General features: G+C 34.7%; 1 protein-coding gene across 1 annotated transcript in view; it reads left to right on the top strand.

Moving 5' to 3' along the window:
• The first annotated feature begins 1,051 nt into the window (after window positions 1-1,051).
• Window positions 1,052-21,753, top strand: part of DNAJC24 (DnaJ heat shock protein family (Hsp40) member C24) — a 32,954-nt gene continuing 12,252 nt past the window's right edge. The window contains exons 1-2 of the mRNA XM_058160838.1: window positions 1,052-1,210; window positions 7,046-7,178. Coding sequence (XP_058016821.1) covers window positions 7,071-7,178 — 108 coding nt within the window. The 5' untranslated portion in view covers window positions 1,052-1,210; window positions 7,046-7,070. The remainder of the gene's footprint in view (window positions 1,211-7,045; window positions 7,179-21,753) is intronic.

Raw genomic sequence — 21,753 nt, 5'->3', positions numbered from 1 at the left:
AACTCTGCTACTTAGCAGCCCTTGCAGTATTTACTCACTTCTCTGCCACATAAATGAACATAGATGTTAGTATGACTACAGGGGCGCTGTATAAACTCAGTGCAAGTTAAACCAGTATTACAGGACCACTGACAAAAATCAAAAGTCTGGTATCACATTTCTTCACTAATAAATTTTATTAAAAGACCTTAACTTTCATGAGCCGCAGCTCACTTCTTCAGATGTTCAGAATGGCTAGACTGATGTAGGATTTAAATTGGGGTGAGGTGGGAAAGAAGAGAGAGAGGAAGATAGCTTGATTATGCAAATACAGGTTACATGTGAAACAAATGATCAATTGAACACTTTCAACATTTGTTAAAAACTCTGTTGAGACTTTCTGAGATTGCTTGAAATCTTTTGATGCCAGTTGAACAAAGATATTTATCAGTCGGAAAAGTTGTACTGGTTTCTTGACATGTCTGCAAACTAAACAAGATTTGGCAATATCATCTCTCAAATCTCAGCCTCTTTAATAAGGGCTAGAAGCATGAAATGACAGGTGGTACTACCAGAGGGTCATATAAAATCCCAAGTCTGTAACAGATCTTTGCGATATTTAAATCAGTAGCTTACAGCAGTCAAGAGTTTGCAATACAAATTCACCAATCTCATTAAAAATCCCAATCATTTACAGCAGCCGGAGTTTGCAAAATACAATTACCAATCTCATTAAAAATCCCAATCTCATGACTGTTATATTTACAGCAGCCGGAGTTTGCAATATAAAATCACCAATCTCATTAAATATCCACTTTAGTAGTAGTAAAACACAAAACCCAAAAACACCACAGTCCTTCCTCGCGCCTACGAACGCGTCCACGTTCTTCTCTTCTCTTCAGCCCGAAATGATCGTTTCTTCGGGTTAAGGACCCACAGTTTATCCTAATAGCTATCCTTGCTGTGGCCACTCCTCTTTCTCCTTCCTGCGCCAATCAGGCGGGAGTGGAGGCAGGACCTCCTTGCGAGTCAGCGCTGCCGGGAAGTACCGCCTTCCTCGTCCCTTCTGCTTGATGCTGGTCTTTTTTTTTTTTTTTTTTTTTGCTGCTGGAGCCCCCATACAAGGGGACCGTTTCGGGATTTCTTTTTTTTTCCCCCTTCCCGATCCAGGCTATAGAGAGCGGGAGGACGGTGAAAGCCGGACCGGACGTTTGGTCACCCGGAAGAAGAGGTATGGTGGCCAAGTGTGGCGTTTTAAACTACGATAGAGACTGACTTGTATCTCCAGAAGAGGCCTAATTCTCCTCCTTGTTGCTTTCGGTGCGAGGAAGCGGCGAAGTTTCTGGACAGAAAATATAGTATGCATTGATACACTATATTGCAGAATCCTGGATTCAGTAGCTACTTCCCAAAATTTCATGTATTCGGCGTACCTGTTCGTCAAAATTTGCAAAAGCCTCGCTTCGTTATCTCAATAAAAGCTTTGCTTCCAGTCCCTGCTCACTCCCGCCGACCAAGTCATTTCGCTTAATTAATATATCGGAGCGTTTTGCCTTAGATCCTTCATAGACCTCACTCACAAAATATGCACATATGTAATGAGACCTGTTTAGATTTGTATCGCAGTTTGTATCACACACGCACCCCTGTCGTTGACCTTTGTAAACCACCGTGTGTTGGGTGTTTTGTTTAATATTAAAGAAATCATGCCCTAGCGAAACAAACCTAGCCCTAGCGTCTAAAAATCAGTCAAAAATCTAAAAACCTGAAGCTAAAAGGGAGTTTCGCACATAGGAATGGGTAGCTATCTAAATTGAAATAAGATTGTTTCTTATATTAATAAGTCTACATTTCCAGATACTCTTTTCATATAACTTTTTCCTGCATTCTTTTCTTCTATAAGCCACTGCAATGCTTTTTTTTTCCCACTTCAAAACTTACATATCATTCATGTATGTGCGTGGGATGTATACGATTCATATTAGTTTAAGAAAAAGATTTGGCTAGAGAATTTTTTTTTATGGTGCTGGAGAAAACAAAAATGTAACACTATAACACTATCTAATCTAGCATTGTCTTGATTACAGTAGACAGCTAGGGAATCTAAAAGTACAGAGGATAGATATAATTGCACCTGTCCATTCTGTAATAGCTATACTAATAGTTATTGATAGTTGCATTTGATTACATGTCTCAGATTCTAGTACAATATAAGAATGAAAATTTTTCTTAGTCTGCATTTTACATCTATAACAATAGTTTATAGCCTGTTGAAGGGCTGTTAATGTTTCACAAGGATGGATCTCTCTCTCCCCCCTTCCCTCCCTCTCCCTCTCCCCCTTCCCCATCTATCCATCCATCCATCCGTTGTCTGTCTGTCTATCCATCCATCCATCCATCTTCCCAAAAAAGTCCATGTGTTGAAATCAGAAGATCAGAAAAATGCATAAAAGTTTCATTTTCTTGCCAAAGTTTCATAGAATTTAGGATAAAATAACACCTCCTACCCATTTAGTAAGTAATGGAGATCATCATTTACTACAGTGCTTTCTCCTTTGCTGTGGTTTGCCGGAATTTACATTTCACTAAGTCATAAATTATGAGTTCCAAACAGCAACAATTATGATCATATGTCTAAGAATGTAGTTACTATGTCTGCTTTGGTTTACTATTTCCATTAAATCCATTTTACAAAGCATACTTATAGAACAACCTATACATTTCTCCATGCCACCAGATTTTCATGATGCCCACTATTACTGGTTATAGTAGCATAGCAAACCAGATTTAAAAAGGAAAAATGATGATTTTTAAGCATGCAAAAATGTTCCACGTACTTAGTGACAACCTTTTAAAGAAACTGCATTTTTTTTCTGATCTCAAAATACTGCTGCCCAATGCTTAGAAAATAAGTGTTTGCTTTAAGGAACTGTTGAAAGATGTTCCATTCCAGAATCTGAAAATTTGAACTATACCTTACTGTTAGTGTGGATCCATCATGGGTCTCTCTGCATATGTGTGGCACACACTCATATTTATATAAAGAGCAAGTGTGTACTCATTCCAGTTGTAAAGTGACTTTGTAACTGCTTGTAAGCATTTGTCTTGTAATATCCTTCATGGCTGCGAAGGGAGAAGACTTGAGAATGTTTCTTAATTAATACCTTCCCGAAAGAAACTCATCAGGCATTTATATTGCTTATTTATTTACAAAAATTATATGCAGTCCATCTCCTTATCCAAAGAGACTCTGGGTCACTATAAAAAAGAAATACATTTCTAATTTCTCAGACATTTTCATTTTAATTACTATATTTTAACTACTTATTGTGCAATTAAAACTAATAAAATCTGAATACTCTTTTTTTAACTGCTTATGAAGGCCGAATGAAACAAGTAACTGATGAGGCTAACCATTATAGAAAAGGTTGGGCCATTTTTCAGGGAACAGCAAATTTTCTTAGCATTCTTAGTTATAGTCTTTTTATTATGTAAGAAGAATGTTGTGATTCTGTATCAGCTGCAATAACTGTAGAGGCAGTATGCTTCTGAACATTAATGCTAAAGCATAAGTCGTTTTCATGAGTTTTTCAAAAGTGGTCTGTAATATATAATATACATATAAAAGTAAAATATAATACAAAGAGAAGACAGACCAGATAGGATGTTCAGAAAGTGAAGAGATGGTAATTAATTAAACAATTAAAAAACAAACTATAGTATAATTGCTTCAGTCATATGGGCTTATTATCCTGTTGGAAATACCAAAGTCAGCCTGAGACTGAGAAGAACTATGTTAAATCCTTGCCTTTCCCAGCCTTGGTTCATAGCTTCAGAAATTCTACCTTTTGTATTAAAGCAACCAACTTTTCTGCTAGCAAAGGGAGAGTCTAGATCAGGGGTGTTAAACTCATGCCATCATGTCATCACATGATGCATTGTGACTTTTTTCCCCTTCGCTAAAACGGAGGTGGGCATCCGGCCCATGGGTCTAGAGTAATCCTATTCTGTATACAACTCAATGTATGCATCTCTCCCTTGTGGAAATATATATTGACAGTGATACTAAGTGTAATTGTCCTTCATGGAAATGAAGGCTTGAAATTTTTGTGTTCGTGAAACATTTTGAATCTAATATTGTTTTGTTGGTTTGAAAACATGTTTGGGGTTTAAAACATTTGTGTAATGGTATGTGGGAATGACCATGAAGGAAAAGAAGAGGCGATACCTAGGAAACAATCAAATAAAAATGGAGGGACCTGCAATTGCTTAACCAGCAAAAAATAAATTAATTAATTAAAAAAAGATCTGCCTAACATATTTTTATTTATAGGATTTTTATACCGCCCTTCTCCCGAAGGACTCAGGGCGGTTCACAGCGATAATAAAAATAGAACAATATACAATTAAAACAACAATTAAAAAACTTATTATATATGGGCTGAGATATAAAACAATATCCTATTAAAATTAAACTCTCTAAAAATATAAAATTATAAAATTTAAAAATCACGAAGCCAGTCCTGCATGGATGAATAAATAGGTCTTGAGCTCATGGCGGAAGGTTCGAAGGTCAGGCAGTTGGCGTAATCCAGGGGGAAGTTCGTTCCAGAGGGTAGGAGCCCCCACAGAGAAGGACCTTCCCATGGGGGCCGCCAGCCGACATTGCTTGGCGGACGGCACCCTGAGAAGCCCCTCTCTGTGTGAGCGTACGGGACGGTGGGAGGTATTCGGTAGCAGAAGGCGGTCCCGTAAGTACCCTGGCCCTAAGCCATATTGGACTGTTAAAAGTGACAAGGGGAGATTTGTATTTTCAGACTTGCAACATTCTGGTAATGTAGTCTTATAATAAAGGACAATAAGCTCATGTGATTGTGGTTCTTGTTTGGGTTATCTGGGAGAGCTGACAAAAAGCCAGAATTGGCTGTTTCAAATTTCAGAACATTTCTAACGTATACATACACCAGATCTCAGTTCTGGCACATATCACTGTCACATCCAGGTTCTATAGAACTGGGGGTCACAACACCAACCTTTCTTTCTGGACTCTTGATTGTCACAGTCCAATTTACCTGGATAACAGCATGAAGTAAAATAACACTTAAAATGTATAAATGTGTTTATTGACTGCACATTCAGCAACTATTCACAATGGCTCTGAAAAACCTGTGATACAGCACCGCCATTGCCATGTGATTATGATTTAGGTGATTAGCAATCAGAGTATCAGTATATTTATGATGGCTGCAGGATCTTGTGATCTCATGATCATCATTTTCAACTTTCACAGATGTTTTCTGACATCATACAAAATAGGGAAAACAGTTCGTGGTCCTATAACATGCTTAATGACTGCGGGTGATTTGTTTAACTGCAGCAGGAACTGACAACATGGATGGGCACATGATGTTTCATTGTACAATCTCATTACTTGGCAATGGAGTTGCTGGTCCCAATTGCAGCCAATGAGGACAACTGTATTCTTTTGCTATAACTGTTTATTGAATGCAGCCACTACTAATTCTGTAATACAAGATGACACAAAGCTCCAATTCTTCTCTGTTAGTGTGTTTTAGTGAGGACTAGTCATAGATAAATTTTAGCTATGGTAACAATGTGACAAAAATGGTTGAAATTCATGATTTGGATGGAACTGAAAGTTCAGTGGTTAATTCAGGTCCCACAAGATGGTGTTCTGGTTGAACTCTGCATGTGTTTGATGGAGATAATAGCAGTTTCCTAAGTCTTACTTGATTCTAATTCCTTACCAAGGACTTTTCAAACTCTTTTCTTATCCCTAAGTGGGCTTTGTGAAAGTGGACTTTTTTAGCGCTTTGGATAAGCATTGTCAAGTGGAGGAAGTGGCTTCCATGAGTAACACGAAGCGCTTTCATTGCGTTAGAGTTATGGATATTTGTTCTTCAAGAGTTCAGTTCCTTGTGTAATTGTCTCCCTGGCCCCAGTGGCTAATGAGATGCTGTCATGATTGCTTCACATTCAAAGCCTTTTTTCTTTCTTTGCCGTTCATTAATGTAATGAGCTGTTAGCCACTGCCTGACATGAATTGTATTATGTATTTTACTACTTCAAGTCCTTGAGATTGTCTTTTTCCTCAGTATGGTTGATTAAAAGTCAGCACTTTTGCATGTTGGTATTTTTCTCTCCATTTTTAATCTTAAAAATAGTTTTATAAAAGTTTATGTATTTTTAGGCAGCATACAAAACGTACTAAAGTAAACAAAGCTGCAGTCTTTTTTATGCTTTCTATGGGGTAAATCAGTGGGATGAATACTTTGTAATATATACCATCTTGAGTGTTTATTCAAAGAAAATTTTTCAATAGCAGGAATCCAAAGCACTGGCTTTAGACACTTCCAATGCTAATCTACTTGAAAGTGCCTATCAGTTTTGAAGTACCTTCCCTTTTAACAATCCTATTCAGGGTTATTGTAGCAAAAATAAAACAAAAAGCTCCTTTGAGCACAAGAAATCAATTACATAATTTTATTGAATCATAGCAAAAATACTTAGAAAAAATGTTTTCTAAAACCTCTTTTTATTTCACTCAAAATTTTTGAGCATTAATTTTTAGCTTTTGCTGGTTTAAAGTCATGATTGTAAAATATTTTTTTTACATTTTGTGAAATCTGGTATTAATTTTATTTATTCATGATGGCCTGCATAATATTTTCTGTCAATTTAATGGGCACATTTTCTGTTATTTTAACTTTAGCATTCTTTTAATACTGTTCTTACTATTCCTCTCACTAATTTCAGCTGTGAGCATTCTCCATAGTAGCTGGACATATTGTTCATAAGATGGCAATTACAATTTCAGCATATCCTTATAGGAGAAATTGGAGCATGTTGGTTTTCAGAATATATATATAGAAGAATATAACTGTTGGGGGAAAATTAATCCCTCTCTTTGTAGTAATTTGATCCCTCTGTTCATTTAAAGATGTCAGAAATACCTTGCTTAATTTTTTGAATCATGCTTGAAAACATTATTTTTTTCATCATTTTAAATTAACACTTTCCTTACTTTGTTCTAATAATTAAACAGATAACTGGAAATACCTAATCATGCAATGGCTTTTGAAGACATACCAAAAAAGAACTGGTATAGCATCTTGGATGCAGAACCCTCTGATAATTTAAAAGAATTGAAAAGAAAATATCAAAGACTAATATTGCTGGTAAGTAAATTTTATGTCCTTAAAAGGCAAAATAATTCATTTACAAATACTTGATTGATAACTATCATATAAACAGAACAGATATAGCAGGTATTGGTTATATTATACACATACATATCTTACTAATTGAAACTGAAACTATTATTGCTCTCTCCAACCCCCAGGAAAACCATGACATTCTGTAACTTTCTCTACATTCTAAAAATGTACAAGAAATTAATTGCTGTTTTTTTTTAATCATGTGAAATGAAAATTAGATGAAAGAACTATGTTCAGACTTATAAATAATTCTTTGTCTTAATTAAAGAAAATGCCTGACCTTCCTTTCTGAATTGTGGCAGCATGAAATGAATCAATCAGTGTTTGTGACTTTACAATTTGCTACCATGGAAGCAATTATAATGTCACTAGTACTGGATTGGCATCACTGGATAAATTAAGCATAAGACAGTGACTGAAAAACAAATGAATCCCCCCATGCCTAAAAGTGTATTGTTCAACTGCAGTAATATGATTAAAAAACAAGTACATAAAGTTTTCTTAAATGTGCCATCTATTTGCAGAACCTATATCAATGAAATCTGAGTTTTTGTATTTATTCTACTATATCAAACATAGATTGATTTATATGTTGCTGTAAAGTTGGACAGACTAATGTTATGGGAGTGAAGTTACATTACATTACAGGTTTGCATGTTTCTGTCGTATCTGAAGATACAATTTTATAGTGATTCATTGCTATAATAGTGTTTTAATCTTAAATTGCTTATGGGCATTAAATATTAGAGTTGCCAATAAATCTATGAAATATTCTATTTCTTCAAAATAAATACTTCAAATCAAAAGTATTTATTTACCTTTTCCTGCCCAGCCCCAATTGTTATATAGCTACAATCCCATCATAAAATAAAAGCCTCTACAGATTTGATAGCTTTCCTAAAGCCCAGCGGAACATAAAGTTTAGCTCAGAATACTTGGAATTAAATTACTTGCTCGATTGAGATCAATTAAATAATATAATATAAGGAAAACATGATGCTCCTCCTAGCAGTTAACAATTTTCAATATTTTCTAAGCAAGACATATGCTGAAGACATTTATTTTAAAGAAAGTATTAAAAACAATTATAATGCATTTAAATTAGTTCCTCTGATACCAAAAGTCAATTGTCAGCAGAATAGAAATATTGAAAAAATAGGATACATTTGGGACTAATTTGTAAAATATGAATTTTCAGAGACCTTTTTTACAAATTTAAAAGGACAATCTCTTTCAAATGAACAAAAATAAAGTGAGAATGGACCATATTCAGTATCTACAGTGTCTAAAAACAAAATAGCCAAGGAGAAAGTAAAAAGTAGGTTATCCCAAACAAGGGTTTGGCTGGGCATAGAAATAGGGCATTCTATACAATAACATTTTGTAGTTACCATTACCATTTACCAATATATGAAGTCTTTAAGAGAGAGTCTTTAAGAGATCATGGCATTTTTATGTACAAAATTTAGTATTTGCTTTTATATCCTAGCTTTTCCCTTGAGGCTTCAGTGAGGTGTGTTCCCCTCATGCTCACCTCACAGCAAAAATTCTGTGAATTAGGTTGGAGTAAGACAGAATTAATGGCTCAAAGTTACCCATTGAGTTTCCTATTAATTGGAGGCTTGAGTGTGTCTTGTACAACATGTTAATTGAACTTACAGGTACATGCATGAATATTTAAGAATAGATACTGAGGAGGCAACATGATTTAGATATTAAACTATGTTTGAAGTTACAATTGCATCTGTTTACTTTTTTCTTTCTTATAATCCCTGTCTTTTTCTAAGCAAGTGGCTGTTAAAATTTAAATTGCTGTAATGGCCAGTTCTGAAATTACGAAGTCAGAGTACTTGAGTCTTCTTAAAACCAGGGGTCTGACAGCCGAATTGTTGTTCAAGTTGATAGCATGTCTATTTGAAAGTAATAGACAGGCAGAATTTAGGGTGGTAAAATCACATGTCCAAGTATCTTATCACAGCTGGTTGATCTAAATTTAAGTCTGTAAATACTTCTACTAGTTAATGCCATGGAGGATCTCTTATCATAAGTTTAATCAATCTAATATTCATATTCTTCAACTGTGATTCTTCAGGTTATGCAGTTTAAATAATTAGTGTTTACCTATGACTGGGTTTATGATTGTTTGTAAGAAGTAGATCTGAGGAACAGGTAAGGAAAATTTGGGGGGCAAACGAGTTACATGCTTGTTCAGTAGATTTTCATAATGTATCTGCTAAAGCATTCTAAATGGTGCATTGATTTGGTGCACCTGTCACAAAGTGCACATTTAATTTTTAAATCTGTCCTTAGTATTCAAAATTACATCTAATGCAGTGCTTATTGTGTGATGGATTGTAAGTATCTCTTGGCAAACAGCTGTTGCCAAGAAATAATTTGAACCAATAAACTGGAAATCTGCAGCCATGTTATTTAATCTATAGCAATACACATATACACAATTACTTTTAATGTACATTGTATATAATATATATTAATATACTTATTAGTAGGTTATGATATTCTCTTGATGGTATAATACAAATCTAATATTTGTGGAAAAGACAAGGCCACTTATATGGGGGTAGAAAATCAGCTTCTTTAGGGAAAAATGAAGTATATACCATGCTTATTATCGTAGATGTATTTGGGATTTGAATACTTTGCATGTCTATAATAGATAGAGGAATTGCGTCCTGTAATGTAGAATATTTAAAAATGTTCATGCTATATCTTTGGAATGAGAGAAACTTATTTTACAAGTGTTTTAGACACTGTTAAAAGGAAAATATTTCATAGAAATCATTTTCAATGTTCCCACAAATTTCAGTCTAATCTATAGGGGGAAAAGGGGGAATGGATGACACGAGCATTATGGTTGAGAACTGCTTATTTCTGAAATCATTCATTTTTCATTTTAATCAGTAGTGTATGGATCAATGTTCTTTTTAACAGTTTAGTATAAACTAAAATTTATATGACTATAGTTTTCCATTCATCACCATTTACACTGCTTGTGGCCATCCATTTTTATTTTATTTTATTCACGACATACATACACACACACACACACACACACACACACATTTATATAAAAGGGACGTGGTGGCTCAGTGGCTAAGATGCTGAGTTTGTCGATCGAAAGGTCGGCAGTTCAGCGGTTCGAATCCCTAGTGCCACATAATGGGGTGAGCTCCCGTTACTTGTCCCAGCTTCTGCCAACCTAGCAGTTCAAAAGCACGTAAAAAATGCAAGTAGAAAAATGGGGACCACCTTTGGTGGGAAGGTAACAGCGTTCCGTGCGCCTTCAGTGTCAAGTCATGCCGGCCACATGACCATGTAGACGTCTTCGGACAGCGCTGGCTCTTCGGCTTTGAAACGGAGATGAGGCCTACCCCCTAGAGTCAGGAACGACTAGCACATGTGCAAGGGGAACCTTTACCTTTACCTTTATATATTTATATATTTATATATATATACATATACACACACACATACATTTATGAATTAAAAATTAACATCAAAATATAACTCTTGCCTAATTATTATGAGAATACTTTCTTGTAGTAATTCTCCCTTGAGCCAGATTCAAGAGGTAACTATTTTGTGGTCATTGTGACATAGAAATACAGTAAGTGACTGTTACTCTTTGGTAAATGACTGCTTAACTGTTGGCAGCCATTCGCTTAACAGAAAATTGTGGGATGATTTTTCATTAATTTGATCTTTTCAAAATCAAGTTGGAATGGAATGTTTAGTTTTACACTTATTCCAATGTTACATCTTCTGTTACTTTCCCAAAAAGATAATATTAAAATATGATATTAGTAAAAATTAAAATGATATGTAAATGTTAGAGGTAATGGGTTTAAATTAATAGCTTTGAACAGGCAGCTTGAAATCCCTTTGTTCCTGTGTCAGAAATCAGAGCTAAAATAGGAGTTAGAAACTTGGAGCCCTCCTACTGTTGTTGAACTGTAATTCTCAACATCCTATGTTATTAGTTATGCTAGTTGAAACTGCTGAATATTATAATTCAGCAACATTTCAGAGGCAACAGGTTCCCATCCCTGATATAAATCCATTGCCCTCAGTTAAATTTTACTATAACCTCAGTTTGTTTCTATCTTATAACATTAAAAAACAGTGTTACACACTCATGCATCACACATTAAACATAGGTTTCCTTTTAAAAAAGGATACTGACAGCATACTGCTTTTGTGAAGAAAAGGGGTTTATCCACTTCCTTATTTACCTCATGTGTCAGGAGAGGGCTGAAAAATTACAGTAGTTATTATATAATGCCTTTTTCTATAGAATTCAAGTTGCATTCTTATAACTGGTATGACGAGAGATAGAAGTTGATTTCACATACAGTATTGAGTGAAGCCATTGTTTTATAGAATTCTGATTTATTGAACAAACCACAATTGGATAGGATGATATAACATGTTAATCCACTATTGAACAAGCCACATGAATGCAATATGTGAACAAATTTACTGAGTAATCTTTCTTCAGGTAGTTTTATGGGTTTCATTTAATCTAAAATCAGATCTTCCCAAACCTGACCTGGCATTTGAACAACGTCAAACTGAATTTCTGGTAGGAATCATGGCAAACTATAGGACCATTTTCTGGGCTGCTGTTATAAATATTCAAGATATCTGGCAAATAAAGTCTCTCAGATATGCTTTTGAGTTAGATGGTGACTGGAAAAATCCTCTCAAGGTGTTAGTACCAAAGTATTGTGTGATTAACTGGAATCAGTGTGAGCCTGTTTGAGGAGATTGACAAGATCCTTGGGAATGCTAACTCAGTGACCTGTTCATTAGAGCCATGTTATTTATTAATAAATGGTAGTCTTGCCGCTTTGAAGGAGGCAGTGATGGTTTCACTCCTCAAGAGCACTTCAGTTGACACAACTGTACTAGACAATTTTCAACCTTTTAGGGGATGTTGTTGAAAAGCTAGTCGGCTGTTGGAGCTTCAGAACAAACCTAAAAGAATAGATCCCTTTCATTCAGGTTTCAGGCCAACACTAAGGCAGAAGTGATCCTACTTGTTAATGGCTTCTGGCAAATTTGGGATAGGTTGATCCCAGCAACTTTCAGTGGCATTACTCATGGTATCTTTCTGGCTGCTTGTGGGAATTAGAAGAGGAGTATACCTTTTTCTCTAAGGTTGAGTCCTGCTGGTGCTGAGAGCAAAAAGAGATCAACTCTAAAGCTCCTAATGTGTAGGTATCTTAGGGCTGAATACACTTACTCTCTTCTGTTCAACAATTCCATGGGAGTACTAGGTGCGGTTGACTGTTGGTTTGAGGTCAAGTATGATTAGTATGAGGATGATATCTAGAAGCAGCAATTGCTTCATAATGCAGTGGGCAATTATAGGCATATCATGTACAATGGTTACCAGTAGACTTCCAGTTGCGATTCAAGATGTTGGTTATCCTCTATAAAGCCTTTCATGGCATAGAACCTATTGATCTAAGGGACTGTCTGTCTTCAATTGTTTGTTTTTCTGGTATTATCAGATATAGTTGGCATGTTCCTGGTCCTCTCCACTAAGCAATGTCATTTGATGGAACCTAGGAAAGTACAATAATATTCGTCCTGAGATCTCCCCTGACACCCACACCCCCAAATGTTTTGAACAGAACTTTGAACACTTGGGTTTTTTCCCCTATGCTTTAGGATATACTGTCTGTTCATTGCATTGTTTTTAGATTGGATGGTTTTATTCTGGATGCCTGCAGGTGTTTTTTTTAACCTTCTTATTGTAATGTTTTTATTTTATACAGAGTTGTGGAGTTCAAAGGCCTTATAAATTTAATAAATAAACTCATCTTATTAATATTTAAGCTGAAATATATGAAGTAGCCTAAACCTGCCAGATATGTCATATGAAGTAGCCTGTCCAATATGGTCACATTTTCTTTAGGTAGGAATCATCAAGATGGACAGATTAACAGTTTTCTAGGATGACACAGAGCTCCAAAGCACCTGATGCAGATGACAAATTTAGAATTTTTGCAAATTTAAAAAGAGCACTTTTATAATAGTAAGGGGTGTTTTTTTTTAGCTAACGAGTCATCAAGAATTAGATGACTTACAAATTTAATAAATTGTTGTTAAATTAATAGCTCAAAAAACACCCACTGAACAAAAGATAGCTGTGGTTAGTCTGATAAGGATGCAAATTTCACATCCTCCTATATAGCAGAAAAAACTACTGAACTGTAGATCCTTAGATAAAAGATAGATAGGCAACTTTGCAATGGGATAGATTTTTCCATCTTTATTTATAATGAACTCCTCCATTCCTTCAGCTGTGCAGAAAGTACTTGCAAGCATTACTTGGCAAGGTTGCTGGAAGCTTTATATAACACATTAATAGTCTTTCAGTTCCTCTTCCCCAAACCCTCTTCTGTCAGATTAATATTCACTCTTCCCTATTGATTTAGGTTAGATTTTCCATTCCTTTTTAATCTCATGATTAACTCCTGTAGTTCTAAGCAGACTTTCAAATCACAATTGAGAGTACAGAGAACAAAGTTGCTTCTTGATACCTCTTAATCGAAAAGTATGTAAATTCATAATTCATAAAATTCATAAAATTGCTAGATGCTACCAGTAATACTCTATTGGTCTGTAGAAGAGCATGAACTTTCAGGGTGGAACAGCCACCAAATATCAGTGTGGAAAGTGGCAGTTGTTGAAATGATGTAGCAATTAAAGTAAAACTTCAAATGAGGAATTATTGCAGTAATTTGAAATTATTTTTTTTAAACAAAACGTTATCAATTCAGAAATATGGATTTAAAAATTGGCTAAATATTGTTCAGCTTGGATTTTATTTAGGTTCTTGAATATATTTGCATTATTACCCTTGTAAATATTTAGTTCTATTTCCTTTGACATTGAATAAGTAGAAAATGTACCAGTTATTTTAAAAAAAATCATATTAAACAGTCTATTCCATAAAAATTCATGTCTTCAACCAAAAAAAAAGAATTCCAAGATGTGGATTGATAATAGTTGACTGAACATGATGCTAGCATGTTCAATTTTTAAAATGAGTAGTTATCTTGAAGATACAAATTGAAGTTTTATGTTCAAATCCTATTTTTATTTTATATATGAATAAAATACCCCAAGATTTCCTGCTACTTTATTCAAGCATTTAGAAAATATGGCGGAAGTGAAGCTCACATTTAACTTTACATTTTTTTTCTACTGATCTCCCTGGTGCCCAAACTGGCATTTATAAAATAGTAGTATTTTATTTTTGCTCTTAAAATGTCGGTTGCATTTTACATTTAGAAAGCCATTGTTAAAAGTTAATTGATATAGATTCAATAAATACATCTTGATTATATTAAATTTGGTAACAAAGTTGTATCCAGAAAAAAGGATATATGTTTATATGTGCAATTTATATAAATTGCAATTAATATTTGCAGGCCTAGAGCATGAGTAGAAAATCTTGCCAAGGAGCAAAGGGATTCTAAATTGGGAAATTTAGGATGTTCAACAAAAATGAAAGGGATGAACATGGGACCTCAGGAAGAAAAAATGAATTTCATTCTTGAGATAGGTTCTGCAGAATCACTGTGGATTACTAGAGACAATATACCTATCAGCAAAGTTGCTTTAGGGTGCATTGTAGTTTCATTATTATTTTTAAATTTACTTTACATTGAGGATTTATCATATTTCTTAATGCAAAGCTAATTTATTGAAAGCATAAAGGATGTGTATCTATGCAATGTTTATAGAAATGTTTGAATCTCATTTTACCAGTAAGGCTCTATATATGTTTTGTGCTAGAGTTTTTGGAATAAATAGGCACACAAGTTGCAGATAATTGATCTATATAGTTTGGAGTCTTTTCTTTCTAGTTTGCAGTTTGAAAAGGAATATGTACACATTAATGAAAAATAGCATCAGTAAAAATAGTTAGATATGATCAATATTTTTAAAATAGTGTGAAGAAAAACGCAACCTCTTTGAATGTAATATTTCTGAATACATTAGGTGGCAGTAGTGTGCTATATTTGTTACTAAGCCTTAATCTTTGATATTTTACTTTTTTTCTTAATGCAATTTAAAAATGGATGAACTGTATCTTTTAATTATTTGTAATCTTGTGTTTATTATATCACTTAAAGATTTAATTGCAAAGTTTATATACAGTTATGCAACTTTTTTGCATTAAATAAGTTAAACATAGTATAATAAAAACAAAATATATTTTAAATATTTGCAAGTTGAATATATGTAAGGGCAGTGCATAGTAACACTTTTAAAATCCGTATTGAATAACTGCTTGTAGCATTTCTTTTGATGTGTATCTTTTTCATTTCCTTTTAAAGTAGCAACTTGAAGAAATTCTATTCTTTCCCCTGAGACTAAATGTAAAATTTTCACATATATGTGTAAACTCCTCTTATTAAACAACTGGGATAGGTGATTGTGCCCTGCTAATTAGAACTGTGTCACACTTAGGGTTAATTTCCTTTTTAATTAATCAGAGCTTAATATAATCTATCTTTCCCACTCTTTTTTTCTCTTCTACTCTCTTTTTCTTCTCTTGGACTTTCTTAGACTTGAGATAATGTCTTAGTTTTTAAGCCATTAGCATTAAATCTTTACTTTTATAAATACTTGCCTCTTGTTCATCCATCATGACTGTAACCGTTGCTCCTATTTTTTCCAGTTTCATGTTTTGGTACAATTTAGGGTTAGTTTGAGAACACGAATTGTTTTAGTATCAAATAAATGCTGATGAGTCAAAGCAGACACAATTAAACTTTTAGCATGGTGTTTTCAATGTTGTGTTGAAATATTGAACAAGAGCACATAACTTGGTACCTTTTTCTTTCCTTCACTGTATTTCACAGGTAAAAGGGCTGGGGGAATTCAAAACTGGTACAGCCATGTCATTAATTTGGCAGAAAGATCAATTAATAGAAGAAAAGCATTGAAGTGTTGACAGAGCATGCTATCTAATTAGTACCTGATGAACCATGTAGGCCACAGAGCAAAGAGCTAGCTGTTGTACAAGACCTTTTATGTGCAAGTCATTAAGTCTGTATAGTAACCAAACTAAAAGATCTTAAATGGATGAGGGGTTTTTTCACCAAAGAACTATCCTGTGATGTGTCGAGGATCTCCCATGGATTTTGATAGAAGTAAAATTAGGAGCAGGTGTTTAGATCATGTGCTACATTAGTTACCTCCATTACTTTCCAGGAACGGTTACTTACCTGATATTCTGCTTTTTCGTTGGTGTTTTTCCATTTCACCAGTTACATTTTATTGGTAATTATTTTATAGAGAGTTGTTTACACACACATGCACACGCACACACTTCAGGCTCATTGGGAGCACACTAGTGTTTCATCTTCTTAACAATGGACTTCCCAAGGTCTGCAGCTGTTTTGCCTAACAACAGAAAGAATCCCATATGTACCATTAAAGACCTGCTTAGGTTATCAGATCCCTTGGATTTCCCACCCTGTAGGATGAGAAATTCAAGTTGAAGATTTCAACTCCTATAGAAATCTTTGCTTTCTTATTATTTGGGTTTCTTTTTCTTGTAAAATTTGGATTCAATTATCCTTCCATAAATGGTTGATTATATCTCCTCAGAATTGTGTTCTGTTCTTCTGAATTTTCCACAACAAAGTTTTGTTTATAATTATCTTGAGCCATTACAAAATACAGGACAAAACCTCAAATGAAGAATTTAACTTGAATCCAGAGATCCTATGAATTGAATTTTTCTCTCAGATTTAATAATCATAGAGGCAAGGACTTTTAGCTCTAAAGTACTGGGTGCCTATTCATAAAAAAATAGATGATGCAGAAAACCGAACAGAAATTGGGAAAAATCGTATGAAATCTGAAATGGTATAGAGTCTCCTGCCAGAGCAGGGGGCTGGACTAGAAGACCTCCAAAGTCCCTTCCAGATTCTAGTCTAGTCTAGTCTAGTCTAGTCTAGTCTAGGTTATTCTATTCTATTCTATTCTATTCTATTCTACTCTACTCTACTCTACTCTACTCTACTCTACTCTACTCTACTCTACTCTACTCTACTCTACTCTACTCTACTCTACTCTATTCTATTCTATTCTATTCTATTCTATTCTATTCTATTCTATTTTCTATTCAGTCAGTCGAATGTCTATGGAGATTCTCAGTCATCCAGGTCATAATTGTCCCAAAGGTGCTTTTTCAAAAGATGACTGGACTGCCTGGTTTTTCTTTGAAGATGTTTCACTTATCATCCAAGAAGCTTCTTCAGCTTCCATTCCCCACCATCCAATCAGAGCTGATTATTGTGTATAGCAACTCTCTGATTTCGGATTATAGGCACAAATAAAATGAACAAAATTTCATATAATGTGGATCTTGATCAGTAGAGGTTTCCATATGAAAGAAACTGTTCTTTTTCATTCTGTGTTTATATGTATGTTTTGTGGTGGGAGGGGTGCATATTCACTTTTCCTTGCTTGTCCAGTCGCTTATATTTCCTTTCCTTGATAAAAGTAAACATCTGATTTCTAATTGATGTACAGTTCTTTCAACTTGATCATATCATCTGGACTCGTCTCATTTTAGTTAATAATTGTATGGCATGTGTAGGAAATGACTAAATATTTGGTCCTAGAGAAATTATTAGCTTAATAATAACCAATTTAGCTTATTAATTATCAATTATTCTTGGGTAACAAAGCTCAGTTGTTTCTGCACAAGGCATATACATCTAAGAGTGGATTTTCTTAAGAATCTGTTCAGTCTGAACTGATTAAGTAGCCAGTTTTTTACCCCTCTGACTTGACTTAATTTTATGGAAACTTTTGATTTGTATATATTGACTTGTATATTTACTTAAATTTAAGTTTTGAAGCTTGGCTATGAAGTATTTTCTTATTTTCCTCATGGAATCTCAATATGAAGTGATTGCTTGTTGTAGAAATCAGGAAAACAGATAACATATTGAAAGAATTATATTTATGTCACTTTCAGGAGTTAAGGGGAACTGGGACCAGGAACTGTTGTTAAGTCAATTCTTTAGAACAACCTCCCTGCGGAGATCAAACTGTTTCCTTCCCTGAATTACAAAACAGAATATCTGATTGGGCAGATAGGATCATAGAATGATAGAGATGGAAGGAACCTTGGAGGTCTTCTAGTCCAATCCTCTGCCTAAGACAGGACACCTTATATTATCCTGGACACATGGTTATCTAATCTTTTATTGAAAGCTACTGGTGATGAAACGTGCACAACTCCAAGAGGCAAACTATTCCATTGTTTAATTGTTCTGTCAGGAAATTTTTCCTTAGTTCTAGTTTGGATTTCTCTTTAACGAGCTTCCACCTCTTACTTCTTGTCCTGCCTTCAGGTGCTTTGGAGAATACATCTACCCCCTCTTCTCTGTGCCAGCCCCTGTGCCAGTAGGGACAACATGATAGTTATCATGTCACTCCTAATTCTTTTCTTCATTAGGCTAGGCATACCTAGTTAGGGAATATACCTAGTTCCCTTAGACATTAGCATATTAGCACCCAGACTGCTTATCATCTTCATTGTTGTTCTCTGCAGTTTTTCCAGGGTCTCAGCATCTTTTGGGAATCGTGGCAACCAGAATTGGACGGAGTATTCCAAGCATGGCTTCACTAGTGCACTTCTTATGATCCTTGATGCTGTCTCTTCATTGATGCAGCCTAAGATTGCATTTTTGGCAGCTGCAGCACACCACTGGCTCATACTTAAGAGGTACTCCACTAGGACACCAAGATCCCTCCTACAGTTACTACTGTTCGGCTCGGTATAATCTATTCTATATCTGTGCCTTTGGTTCTCAACCACTGAACTGCATCTTGTTGGATAGGGCCCAATGTTCAAGTCTGTCAAGTCCTTCTGGATCTTGAATTCTTTTAATTTTAAAACTAATTAAATTTTTTAAATTAAAATCGTAATTTTATCTATGTTACATGTAGTCCTCAATTTACGACTACAGTTGGGGCCAGAATTTTGCTTACTAAGTGATGTGATCATTAAGTAAGTCATCCTATGACAGAACCGGATTTTACAACCATTCTTATTGTGGTTGTTAAGCAAATCCTGCTTCCCTAATTGACTTTGCTTGTTGGAAGCCAGCTGGTAAGGTTGCAAATCACTATTATGATTGTGAGATGCTGCAACTGTCAAAAATGCATACTGGTTGGCAACCACCTGAATTGTGATCATAGGGCCACAGAGGTGATGTGACAGTTGTAACTTTGAGGATGGGTTGTCAATATTTTTTTCCAAGTCTTCCTTAAATTCAAACCATTGTTAAGTGAACATCATAATTTGATGAGTACCTAGTATATTACTATTTGTATGTCTACTATGGATTTTAAAAATGTTTTTCTTATATTGCATTAACCTCTAAGAGTAATATGATTCCAACGAGTTTAAAATATTATAAATCAAATAAGAAACAATCCTATTCTTGAAGGCTCATTTCTGGAGAGGCCACCTAGGCATGGCAGCTGGCAAAGGTGACTGGAAGAAGTGTCATATAACCTCAAAGACCCTCAGGTTTACGGGAAGCCAGGATGCCCGTCCTCCTGTATAGGTCCAAGAATTTCACCCTGGGCAAGAGCAGCTCTCTGGTAATGGCAGTGGAGGCAGCTTAGTGGGTTTTTCCTAATAGCCATTCCAAATGGTTGAGTTGCAGATTAGATATTTCAACTAGCCTTAGGCTAAAATGAAATGTGGGCAATTATCCATTGTTCATATTCCTATAGTGAATAACTAAACTTAGTTTGTTTGTTTTAAAAAGGCTTAAATATTTATCAGATAAAAGCATTACATAAAATTATTGCAACAATATCAAATCAATTGGTAGGAAGAATATTGTGGGCTGGGTAGATGGGAAATCCCTATTAAAATAAGATTAGGTGTAGACCAGTTGTATTGCCTCAAAAATAAAAATGGTGGAAACAATAGATTACTATTATTTATGTTTCTAAACTAATTTTTTAAAAATTAAAACACAGTGTGTAAAATTAAATATATATTTACATATATTGGTATCAGAAATATTATAATGTTGCTCTTTTTCCTAAAATATAATTCAGTATTTGAAGTAATCAGTTAATTAGATATCAGACCTTTCCATTAGCAGTTTAATTCTGTTACAACCCATCACATTACATTATTGTTTTGTAGTTTCATTTTGACATCCTTTCTAGTTTCATTTTCAGTAATACAGTTCCTTTATTTTCAGAAACAATTAATGGAAAAATAATGTCATTAACCTATTATCTGCATTCATTAATGATATGCTACTTCATTGCAATTTTACTGTGTCAGGTGTAGAACTATAAGTAGTCCTCAACTTGGGACCATTCATTCAGCGGCCTGTGATCTTATGATCAAAATTTGGGTTGCCCACATGCAGTGAGAACCCCTGGATTACTGCAACTCCCCCACTTAACCTAGCTCTTCCCAATCTATGACATTTTGTCCACCCTGCACAATGGCATTCAATGCCAGCAGAGCTGGAGCTGAAGAGGACCAGGGCTGCAGCAGCCCTGCCCAGCTGCCACTGCCTCCAGACCTCTGCTTCATCCCCAGGGCTTCCACTGCCTCAAGCCCCATACTTCACCACTTCAGCACCATTCCACAAAGCCCCAGTTGCCTCTTGAAAAAGCACCTTTGGGACACGCTGCTTGATAAGAATTCTCCTTGGCACATTTCTTCGTGCCATCTTGATTAGTCCCAATTAATGTATTATCTATCCAAGTATGGATTTTGATCTTTATTTTTCAGCAAACAACATAAAATTGATGCCAAAAACTCGTTGGAGTTCAAATTTATAGTATTGAAATGTTATCAATTCTGCCAGAAAAAATGAATGGGAAAACATATTTTTAAATGTATATTGAAAGAAATATAGACTCAATGGTCTGGAAATAATACATGCATAAATGTTCATTGCATGATTTTTCTTTGCTTGATCATATTGATTCCCTTCAGATATAACACTATAGAACAAACAGTTCAAAATACCTTTATGGATGGTGCCATTAGAATAAAGAAGTTGCGACAAAGTCTTTCATTGTCTTTTCCATTGCATTACCAGTATAAATTTTATATTTTGTAATGATTAAATTGCAAATCACTTTGAAATTCTTCCATGTATTCTCTCTGTAAAGTTAGATTTATATTTTTGTATCTGTCTTACTGTGATTCACAAATACTAAAATCAATAGGAAGCTTTGGGGAACATTAATAATTCTATGTTAAAAAAAACAAGCTATAATAGTACCTTTATTCCCATGAAATAACAAATCATGATTAAATCATTGATGAAATCATCCCTGATTTAATTTATAATCTAGGACTTTAGTCCAGCTGTTTAATTTATGTGATACTGATCTATGTTTCTACGTTCCATATATTTCGGCATCAGTATTCAATTGAAACATCTATGTCTTTAAACTGTAGGCAAGTGAAAAAAAGATTAAA

This window comes from Ahaetulla prasina, chromosome 1, assembly GCF_028640845.1.
Source record: "Ahaetulla prasina isolate Xishuangbanna chromosome 1, ASM2864084v1, whole genome shotgun sequence".
NCBI classification, from domain to species: domain Eukaryota; kingdom Metazoa; phylum Chordata; class Lepidosauria; order Squamata; family Colubridae; genus Ahaetulla; species Ahaetulla prasina.
The sequence above is the reverse complement of the archived record's forward strand: the minus strand, read 5'-3'. Positions and strand labels throughout refer to the sequence as shown.